This window comes from Echinops telfairi, unplaced genomic scaffold (genome assembly GCF_000313985.2).
Source record: "Echinops telfairi isolate 266 unplaced genomic scaffold, ASM31398v2 ScPeMD7_3533;HRSCAF=4204_0, whole genome shotgun sequence".
Taxonomy (NCBI): domain Eukaryota; kingdom Metazoa; phylum Chordata; class Mammalia; order Afrosoricida; family Tenrecidae; genus Echinops; species Echinops telfairi.
In genome coordinates this window covers 22,250,567-22,261,939 of record NW_022107431.1, presented here as the reverse complement: position 1 = coordinate 22,261,939, position 11,373 = coordinate 22,250,567, and the positions used below count along the sequence as shown (strand labels likewise).

The following is an 11,373-nucleotide window of genomic DNA, read 5'->3' as shown; positions in this document are numbered from 1 at the left end:
TGTGCTGCCAACGCCTGGCCCTCATTCGACCATCAGGTCACCGAGCCAACGTTTCCCTGAGCCCCTGCAGCCCTGCCTGTGCCCCTCTCCGAAAGGTGGTCTCTCTGGATTTTGCTCTCACTTGGCTTTGGGCATTTTTATTTTTTTAAAACTCTCTAAGAACTGTACTCATGCTCCATACTCGAATGTATGGAAAGTTCAGTCCTGGCTGGGGCGGTGGGTGGGATGCCTGCTGAAGCATGACACTGACTAGAGAAACTGTGTTATTACAGATGTGGGGATTTTGCAAGATGGGAATTATGAAACTTTGGGGAAATTTGAAAGCAGCCCATGGTAACCAAAGTGCCCGGTTTAACCGCGATTGGTGGATTGTTACAATTGCTGTAAGAGCCCTCAATAAAATGTTTTTTTTTAAAAACATACCTGAAATAACTTTTGACCTCAAAAAGAAATACTGGTAAATAAAAATGAAAACATCTATACAAAAAAAGCCCAGTCTTTAATAGAACTTTTGAATGGGAGAATGTTCCAGGTTGAGGGGCATCTTAGGACAGATGGTAAACTTGAGGCCCATGGTGGCCACAGAGAGGAGAGAACAAGTCTGTCGTCTGCTAGTGGAGTGCTCTTTCCGTTCACAGGTACTGCTTTGGAGAAAGGATTGTAGAGTGAAAACCCATTTCTTTGCTCAACTGTGTGGCAAGAAAGCATGCATGTCAATCCCTCAGAGAAGGGGGCTTCACTAGCTTCGGGTTCAGCTTCTTATTTTTTAAGTTACAGAAAACCAAAATGAAAAGTTGTCTTTTCAAGTCAGATACTGATTTTGAAATACTTCCGGCCTGCTCTTGCACATAACATTTATGAACAGTAGTAAGTATGAATTGCCTTTCTCTTGACAGGATCATGAGTTGTAAAGGTTGTTTGAACATGTGACAGTCATTCTCCAGAAAGCCTCAAAGTAGCCATGAGCTTCTCGGAAGATGACTTTAAAGCTCTTGTCTAGGATAGTGGTTGACTCTGCCTTATTCATGTGAGAGTTTGGTATTTAACTCTTAAATGATAAATGGGATGCACTGCAGTGAATTGAGGTTTTTTTTAATCCTCTTTACTCTAAATTAGGTGGGAGTTTACTTTTCAGCCCGTGATTTTTGCATCCAACCGCTTAAATAACCTGTCCAACCTCCCAGTGCTCTGCCCTACATCAGTTAGCCTTTTCTCATCTCCCTCTTGTAAGATAGTACCCCTTCATCTTTTTGATGTCACCTTGTATTTGACTTAATACTTACCATCAACCTACTACTGTATATAGGATATTCCAGTTATACTAAGTGGCTGGTCTAGGCTAAATCCTAAAATCAAAACAAAGAAACAAAAAACCTAACAAAGTCTTTTTAGGTCTCGTGCACTATAATCTTTGTCTGTGTTTACTTTATTTCCTTTTTAAAATAAAAATTCTGTATAAAAAGTGAGTGGGAAGCAACTATTATTGTCTTTGGGCCATTGAAACCCAAATAGGAACCAACCTGTTCTGAAGTTCGTGCACTATTTTCCCAAGCATAAAATGCATGCTTGGCAGACATTGCTAATTAACTAAACACATTTACTTTTCATTTCCTAATATCTATCCCAAGTTAATGTTGGTCTTGATTTCTTCACTACATCTTACACACTGCCAGTTATCTTTGTGGTCTCCTCTTCTTTCAGAGCTGACTGCCCTTCATGAACGCGAAGCTGGAATCTTACCTCTGGCACTTTCCTGACTGGACATGCCAGGGACTTTTCATATTCACGTTTCTTTTAAATAAGAAAAATCTGGGTTTGAGGAGTTATTTTGCATGTAGTTATTTGTAGTGTCTGAATTCTGCATTTCATAGTGCTTATTATTAGATGACTACATGAGTAATCCAATTCATGAAATCTTGCCAGTCCTTAACTTTAATCAAGTTAAATTGCTGTGCCGACGTCTAGACAGAACTTCTTATCTCATTTTGCTTCCTTAAGTTGTTCTTAATTCCTTAATCTTGAAACACCTTTGACTACCGTAGTTGGTAATGTGTAATCATAATTGCCCAAGTATGATGATAAGCATAAGAGGGTATTTGTATTTCATGGAAATCCCCCTAATAAATATGCCTGCTATTTTTCCTTCTTGAATATGTCATTATTCTTGTTAGGCTTGGTCAGCACACTTAAGCTGAAAGATACTCTGGCTAGGGAAGACACATACTTTGAATTTGTTTTCAGTTAGTCAACCAAACAATTCTCTCCTAACCATTCTTCTTCTCCTTGTACTCTAGACTCTAAACACTCAGAGGTCTAAGTAACTTCAGCAAGAAAGCATAGCATTTGGTGTGAAAGCCAAGATGTCTCCAAATTCTGATAAGTACACTGGTTGCAGAGTAGCAAAAAAAATTATTTCTCAATTTTCAAATGTTATAGTTATACCTAAATTAGGGCCTGTAGCTTATAGTGTATGCTTATTTTTAATAATTAACCTCTTTGTTATCAATTCAGAATTTCCACTAAAACATTTATACTTGTGAAGCATAGTATCTTTAAGATATATACCTCTTAAAATTCATTTCGTTATTCTTTTTTTTAATTTCCATATTTTATTAAAATAGCATATTTATCCACTGTTAACCAAGATTAGGTTAACCTTGTTTTCTCCCAGAACACGCAGCACGACACAGTAGTGATACCAACGTCCGTAATCATGATATAACCAAACAGAAGTATTTCAAAAGTCAAGTATGCAACTAAAAACTAGACCTCGGACAAATCCTGGATTGAAAGAAACATAAAACTCTCAAACAGAATTCTTTTATCGGCCTGAACAATAAATGTCAGAGTGCCACCCACCTGGCAACACCGCTAAGTCTTCTCTTTATGCATAGTATAACGTCTCCTTTTAAGTACCCACTTTTATAAATAAAATCGGCATTTTCACCCCATTTAATGTTCCTTTTCAGCTTCACAAAGAAACTAGTAAATAAAACTGTCAGCGACAGTCACAACATATGCTCTCACGGCAAGATAAAAAATGTGAAAATATGCAAAGATGCATCTACCCTATTTTACATGTAAAAAGAGATTTAAAAAGTGCAAGGCAAAATCAGCAGTTTTTTGGGTTTTTTTGGAGGTGAGGTTTTAGGCACATCCATTTCGTTAACTCAAGCTTCAGAATGAAATTCCAGTTTTGTTCTTCATGACACCTGTTTTCAGTCTTTCTTCAAAAAATAAAAATAGTAAGAAGGAAAACAAACAAAGACGCAGCCCATCAAGTGTAAAACAGTAAGGCTCCCACCTGAGAAGCGAGCTTCCCTCAGTCATGGCGTGGCCGTCCTTTTTTGATTCTGGCCGGCTTGGGTTTGGGGATGTACTGATTATTTGCCTGGTTCTCGAGTTCTTTGCGGAAGTAGTGGATGGCTTTGTTTAGGCCTCCTTCCAGGGGCACCACGGGCTCCCAGCCCAGCATCAGCTTTGCTTGCTTGATGTCTGGCTTTCTTTTCTGTGGGTCATCCTGGGCTTCGGAGAGAAACTGGATTTCACTCCCACTACCAACAAGGTTTTTAATTAACTGAGCAAATTCTAGGATCGTGTGTTCTTCAGGGTTCCCCAGATTGACGGAGCTGCTGACGCTGTTCATCAGAGCCACAAGCCCGTTCACGAGATCACTCACATATTGGAATGCCCTCGTTCTGAGATCCGGATCCATACACTGTGAGCGGCTCCCCCTGGAGGGCCTGCAGGATGAAGCTGCTGACCACCCGCCCGTCGTTCATGTGCATGCGCGGTCCGAAGGTGTTAAATATTCTCGCCACCCGCACTTCCACTCCTTCCTGCTTCATATAGGCATAGCACATGATCTCTGCCACACGCTTGCCTTCATCGTAGCAGGCTCGGGGTCCTATTGGATTCACTTGGCCCCAGTTGTCCTCACTTTGAGGGTGGACTTCAAGATCTTCGTACACCTCCGAGGTGGAGGCCAGAAGACGAGCCCCGACCCGCTTTGCCAGCCCCAACATATTTAATGTCCCAATTGTATTGGTCTTTAGTGTCTTGATAGGATTGTACATATAGTTTGGAGGGGAGGCTGGAGAAGCCAAGTGATAGATCTGGTCAACTTCAACGTACAGGGGCTCTACAACGTCGTGGTTATGAGCTCAAAGTTTTTGTGGCCGATCCAGTGTGCCAGTTCCTCTTCCTGCCCATGAAGAAGTTGTCCACTGTCACCTCGGCCGTCTATCATGAGTTTGTCAGTCAGATGGGAGCCCACAAAGCCTGCACCTCTGGTGGTCAAAATTCGCTTACGGTCCTTTTCTGATAAAAATTTCACTGGAGGGTATTTCTGCGTGAAGCTTTTTTTCCAAGTCTCTGATTTTCTCTCTTAATGGCTCAACAATCTCTTCGATCCTGCTTTCAATTTTCAGTTCGCCATTTTCCTGGATGTACCTGCTGAGTAGAAAACTCATATTAACGATGTTGCCCCACACAGAGGCAACGTAGGTGACTAAAGTGATGCCCAGCAGCAGCTTCATCCTCCTTGGGTTGATGGCAGACACCAGACGCAGCAGCGCCTTGCTCACCATCCCTGGTGCAGCACCAGTCGAGGACCCTGCTGCGCCCGGGCCAGCCTGCTGCACAAAGCGCGCGGTGGCGGTAGCTGTAGCGGCGACCGTGTCTGTTTCGTTATTCTTTTGTGTGTATAGGTAATTTCCAACTTCGGACAGAGTTTTATTCCAATGACTGTCATTAAGTCATTTTGATGTTAGGCAAATGCCTTTTTTTCTTTTCAAAATTTTCATTATGACCCTTATTATCCCTATCTTTATAGATCCGAATTTTATTTGTCAATGCCAATGTTGTAACAGTGAACTCAGAGTTGTAATGACTATTGTGTACGTGTGCAATTCAATTATAGTAGGTTGTTAAGAGTTGAACATTGGCCAATTTTCTATTCATTATGTTACCTACAACCAACACAGACTCACTGTTAACCATGCCTTTGCATGCTGCCTGGCAGGGGTTTGGGTCAGTAAATTCTAGCAGTGAGCATCTGTGAATGATAATAGCAGCAACTTTTATGTTGCAACAATGTTTTAGTACACATTATTAAATATAAATGTACACTCATGAAGGAGGATCATAGGAAATATGTACTTTGTTGTAACTCAAACACATGAACTGGAGATTACCAATACTTTCAAAGTCTGCACCCACAATGTAGACTTTTCTGCATGTTCTGGTGGTATTTGTTGATATATATTCCAGAGCACAGCTCCTGGATTAAATCTATGCATAATTCCAGAGATGAAATGTTATTTTCAAAGATGTCTAAGGAGAGATTTTACTTATTACATGCAAGAGAGCTCCATAAAATTCGTGGAGAAAATGTATTAAAGATAATGACAATTTTCAACAAATTTGAAAAATATACTTGTATATATTATCTTGACTTGCTAATTTTCTTAAATTTAGGATATGCAATTTTCAATTAATCTTATTTCAAGGCACATACTGAAATATATTGAGAGACTAGAGATAGTTGTTGCCTGGGGTAATATCAGCACTTCTCTTCTTAAAAAGAAAAAATAAATAAAGGCCTTAGATTTATACCCAGAATACTTTATACTTAAAAATAGTGAGGATTTCACACTTAATCAACACTTAAGTAAGAGAGAATAGGCTAAGTCGACAAGTTTAAGTGAAACTATATCATTGCTGTAGAAATATCGTGAATGGTGAAAAAGGTACAAAAATATAAATGTGGGAGACTTGTGAAGGGTAAGACAAAAGATCAAGGGAAAGGTCTCGAATTTTATGCAGTTATATTTAGAAAAGCACATTTGATACTGTTTACACACGTTATTCCCCCATGTCTTTGGGGAGAAGCGGACCACAGAAGAGTACATTGATAGCATGCGTTGAATTTAGGGATCTCTGTTGGTCTTCCTGTCAGATAAGCATACATTGTCTTCTTCCTCATTTTTTCCCCACTCACTTCTAGCTAGATATTTCCCTTTTCCACCCCCTGTAGTGGTTTTAGATTGCTTCTTGATGTTAAACTATATCTCTGCTCAGTTTCTGTAGTAGTAGAAGGAAACACTTGGGGTAAAATAGATTTGACATCTTCTGACAAAAGGCCTCAGAAACGGTGGTTTTGTGGGAAAGTTGATTCTTTCACATAGAAAGATAAACAGCTCAGAGCACCTTCTGGTGGGCAGCACCCAGAAGTTTTCAGGCACCCTGGCTGGTTTTCCCCACTCGTCTGCTAAGCCTTCTTTGTCATCCAAGCAAATAGAAATGCCTAGCTACGTGTGACACTAGAACATTCATTGTTTCATTTTCACTTACACTGGCAGCATTAAATCGTGAGAAGTGATTTGGGGGTAGACATTAGCAATATATCATCCTCACCAATTCAGAATTCCAAGAGGGAGAGCCTGAAAATCTACAATATAACAAGTAGTGAGGGCGATTATTGCCGAAAGACAGGGCTTTCTACTCCTGTCAAGAGTTCCCAGTCTTGGAAACCCACCGGAGCAGTTCTGCCCTGTCCTATGGGGTCGCTATGAGACTGCATCGAATGCATAGTAGATAGTGAGTGAGTAATGGGTGATTATAGTTTATATTAAAGTTGAGAACCATTGTTCTGTTGACTGCTGCAACCTGCCACCTGACTCGCCCTCTCATTGCACTCCACCTGCCCTCCACCTTACTGAGCAAGCTTGCGACTTCCACAGTTCCTTCTTCCCACGCCCTCCTCAACCCGTAAGTTCCTTTTCCTCAGTTTCACATCACTTTCAGAAATGGCATCACCTCTTGATCCCTGGGATGAACAGCAAGGTTTTCCCTTGGAGAGTTGTGTATAGAAACAATGTATTTCTTGTTCCTGTTGAATACATTAAGGAGCCCTAGTAGCCCAATGAATTAAACACTGGGCTCATAAACTCCTGTTTGGTGGTTCAAACCCACCAGCTGCTTTTTGGGAGAGAGATGAGCCTGTGTCTGAACTTGTAAAAATTCATTCACTGTTTTAGAAACTCTGTGGAGCAGTTCTGCTTTGTCCTAAACTCACTGTCGAGTCAATTTTGACTCCTAACCTGTAAGTTGAATCTATAGCAGTGGGGTTGAATCAATGAGTTGAGAAAGGAAAAAGTTTGCCATTTTAAAGTTTTAAAACTTGTGATATTAGACACAAATCAGTAAGAAAATTTGATATAACTTCCGATTTTAAACTGATTAAAGCCTCCTGTTCGTTTTTTTCAGTTACCACCAAAGATGTAAGTAGTTAAGTAAAGATAGGTCTTAGGCAATAACCTAATTCTAAAATCCTACATGTCTCAAATTTAAAAACAAAACAAAAGCCAAACATCTAGAGTGTGATCTGCCAAGCATCTGTTAATACATAATTTTGGGAACTACTTAGTGATACTACTGTTATCTCCAAAGCAGTTTGTTTTCCTTTTACTTTAGGTACTCTTTTTCCCCCCCGCTTTTGTTATGGTTTTGCTACATAATAGGTTTATTTTATCTCAGTCTCAAAAGGCAATAGTATGAGTTAAAAGTATGATTTGTACATGTTTATACAGCAACTTTGCATCTTTTCCCCTTTAATAATTAAGGTTTCAAGTGCATTTTTAAAGTATGTATTTGTTGATTTTAGGCGTTAATTGGATTTGACTCATATTTGACCTTAAATACAACAGAACCAAATACCTCTGGATCCTGCACCAATTTGACAATCCTTACGCTACTACTCTGCCAATCTTTCCCTCCAAGGGTCTTCCTCTTTTTCACAACCCTCTACTTCACCAATCATGATGTCCTTCTCCAGTTACTGATTCCTCTTATCTAAAGTAACTAAAGAAAGTGAGACAACGTCTTACTGTCCTCACTTCTAAGGAACATTCAGGCTGTAATTATTTCAAGACAGATTTCTTTGCTCTTATGGCAGTCCATATTCAATAATACATCATCAATACTAAAATATACATCATGAAAACTACACTTCAAAAGCATCAATTCTATGATCTTTTAAAACATTTATTATCTAGCTTTCACATACTTAAGAGGCAATTGGAAAAGATCATTGGTTGGATCTAGGGAACCTTAGCCCTCATAGTGACATCCTTGTTCTTCACTTTTAAAAGGTCTTGTGCTAAAACAAGTTACTTGATTTCTTGACCACTGCTTCCACTGGATTTGATTGTAGGTCCAAGTAAAATAAAATCTTTGACAACTGCAATCGTTCCTCTGCTTATCATGTTGCTCTTAGGTCCAGTTGTGAGTATTTTTGTTTTCTTGTGTTAAGGTATATCCCTGAGATATAGTCAATTAATATGTCTCTAGTAGCCATAATTATTCATGTAATGTATTATAATTATGGAATTAATGCCAGTGACTAGAATCACATTTTTGAGGGAGTTTTCTCCTATGCTAATGAACAGGATTAATGTAGGATTAAGCCCTAACCAAGTCCACCCTTTGTTTCCTTGAGGGTATGCTCTGCTAAAAGAAAGCAGCTATCCCTCCATCAAAGCCATTCCTCTGTGTATGAAATCAATCTGGAACAAAGATTTCCCAAGACCACTGGTAGAAGAGCACTGTCAGAAGATCTCTGTGGCCGATGTGGAGACTATAGGCACCAGAGACTGGTATGGAGACTGTGGGTCAGAGCATGAGGAATAGCACCGAGACCATGGGACCATGAGCAAGAGTGACAGGTGGGCTTACTGGTCTGGAAAGTTAGAGGCAAAAGGACCATGAGGCTGAGAAGCTGAGGAACAAAAAGAGACATGGTTGCTACCTGAAGAGAGGTGTTGCTGTGGACCAATGACTATATCCTTGCTGTTTACTGATTCTGATGTTAACTCCCCTAATAACTTCCCTTCATTGTGAATATTGTTTCTAAGTTCTGTGCAGCCATTGCAACAAATTATCAAACCCAGAATAGATGTAGAGTGCCACTGGAAGGAATGGTTGGCATTGTTGTTGTTATGCCATTGAGTTGACATCGGCCCATAGTGACACTATGCACAACAGAAAGAACACTACACAGTCCTGTGCCATTGTCACAGTTGTTTCCATGCCTGAGCCACTGTGTCAGTTCATCTCATTGACAGCTTTCTTGTTTTTCACTGATCTTCTGCTTTACCAAACATGTCCTCCTCTGGGGACTGCTCTTTCCTGACATGTCCAAAGTATGTAAAATGAAGTTTTGTCATCCTTGCCTCTAAGGAGCACTCTGGCCATACTTCTTCCAAGACAGATTTGTTTGTCCTTTTAGCGGTCCATGGTACTTTCCATATTCTTCTTCACCACAACTCAAATGCATTGATTCTTCTGACTCATTGTCCAACTTTAACATGCATATGAAGCAATGGAGAATACCATGGGTTAGGTCTGGCACACCTTAGTCCTCAAAGTAACAAAGAGGTATTGTGCAGCAGATTGACCTATGCAATACGTCTTCTAATCTCTTGACTGCTGCTTCCATGAGCATTGATTGTGGATCCAAGCAAGATAAAATTCCTTGACAGCTTCAACCTTACCTCCATTTATCATGATGTTACCTATTGGTCCACTTGTGAGGATTTTGGTCTTCCTTACATTGAGTTATAATCCATACTGTAATCCTTGATCTTCATCAGCATGTGCTTCAGTTCCTCCTCTCTTTCAGCAATCAAGGTATCGACATGCATACTGCAGGTTGTTAATCAGCCTTCCTCAACCATGATGCCACACTCTTCTTCATAGAATCCAGGTTCTCTGATGATATGCTCAGAATAAAGATGGAAAAAGTATGGTGAGAGGGTAAAACTCTGACACACACTTTCCTGATTTTAAAACATGCCATTTTCCCATGTTCTGTTTGCACAACTGCTCCCTGATCCATGTATAAGTTCCTCATGAGCATAATGAAGTGTTCTAGAATTCCTATTCTTCTCAACATTGGGCACAGTTTATTACAGTCCATAGCATCAAATGCCTTTGCATAGTCATTGAAACACAAGTAAACATCTTTCTGATATTCTCTGCTTTGAGCCAAGATCCATCTGATGTCAGCAATGATACCCCTTGTTCCACATCCTCTTCTGAATCCGGCCTGAACTTCTGGCACTTCCCTTTCCATGTACTGCTAGACTTGTTAGATGATATTACCGTAGGAGGTAGTTAGTTTATTGTACCAACCTGGCCGATAAACACATGTGGGGTTAATTGAAGGGCGGAGGGATAAATGGCTCAGTGAGCCTCGCCTTTCAAGTTCTCGGGTCTCTTGCTTTCTGATAGTCAGACCAGGGTGCAGCTGCCTTAGCCAGTTCCCTGCTTTACCTGGCAAGGCTCACTTCCTGCAAGACATCTCTGAGAAGAAGCCACAGGACCTACCTCGATGTAGCCCTGGGTGCTGGAGCACCCATGTGGAGACCCCTGCCAGCTCTGAGATGCTTACACATTCACTGACTAGGCTTTCCTCCTGCAGGCGGCATCATTGCATCTGTTTTGTGAGATGGAGGAGGACTTTATGCATTGGTGTTGGACATGTGGGTTAATGGGTTAATGTTGGACTTGTGGCCTTGGGCAACACTGGGTTGGGATGTTTTCTTGATGCGCACTTAACCTTTATTTAAAACTCTCTTTTACATGAGTTTCTGTGGGTTTGTTTCTCTAAAGTACTCAGACTAACACACCATATATACTTGTATAAGCCAACCCGAATATCAGCTGAGGCACCTAATTTTACCACAAGAACTGCATTAAAAATGTGCTGAAAAACTTGGCTTATACACGAGTATAAACAGTAAGCAAAATTTTAACTTGTATGTTATATCCGTGATATCATTCTATAGTTTGAGCACACTCTTGGTTCTCCTTTCTTTGGAATGGCCACAAATAAGGATCTCTTCCAGATAGCTGGCCTAGTAGCTGTCTTCCAAATCTCCTGGCGCAGACAAGTGAATCCTCCCAGTGCTTCTTCAGCTTCCTGAATCATTTAGTGTGTCTTCCCTCAGTTCTTGGAGTCTTATTTTTGGCCAGTGCATTCAATGCAGTTCTTCCTTCAGCACCGTTGGTTCTTGCTAATATGCTACCTCTTGAAATGATGGAACGTTGACTAATTCTTTTTAGTACCGTGACTATATTTCTCTCTTTTTAATTGCTTCGCTTTATTGGTTCTCATTACAAAAATTAGTTGGTGTCCAAGGCAGAACACTAAGGGCGTGCAACAGAACAGCAAGGGGAGCAGAGAAAGGCAGTCCTGAGGGAGTACCAAAAATAGACTTTGGGGCCAGGATGTGGCACCCCATCAGACTCAACCAGGAAATACTCCTAAAGGTCAACAAATAGACCTTGAATTATTTACAGGCTTTTTGT

General features: G+C 40.5%; 1 protein-coding gene and 1 pseudogene across 1 annotated transcript in view; one reads left to right on the top strand and one right to left on the bottom strand.

Moving 5' to 3' along the window:
• Positions 1 to 842: 842 nt before the first annotated feature.
• RAB32 (RAB32, member RAS oncogene family) overlaps positions 843 to 11,373 on the top strand; it is a 21,639-nt gene continuing 11,108 nt past the window's right edge. Inside the window, exon 1 of the mRNA XM_045294496.1 lies at positions 843 to 867. Within this exon, the coding sequence (XP_045150431.1) occupies positions 858 to 867 (10 nt within the window). The 5' untranslated portion in view covers positions 843 to 857. The remainder of the gene's footprint in view (positions 868 to 11,373) is intronic.
• LOC101644022 lies at positions 3,142 to 4,589 on the bottom strand (annotated as a pseudogene).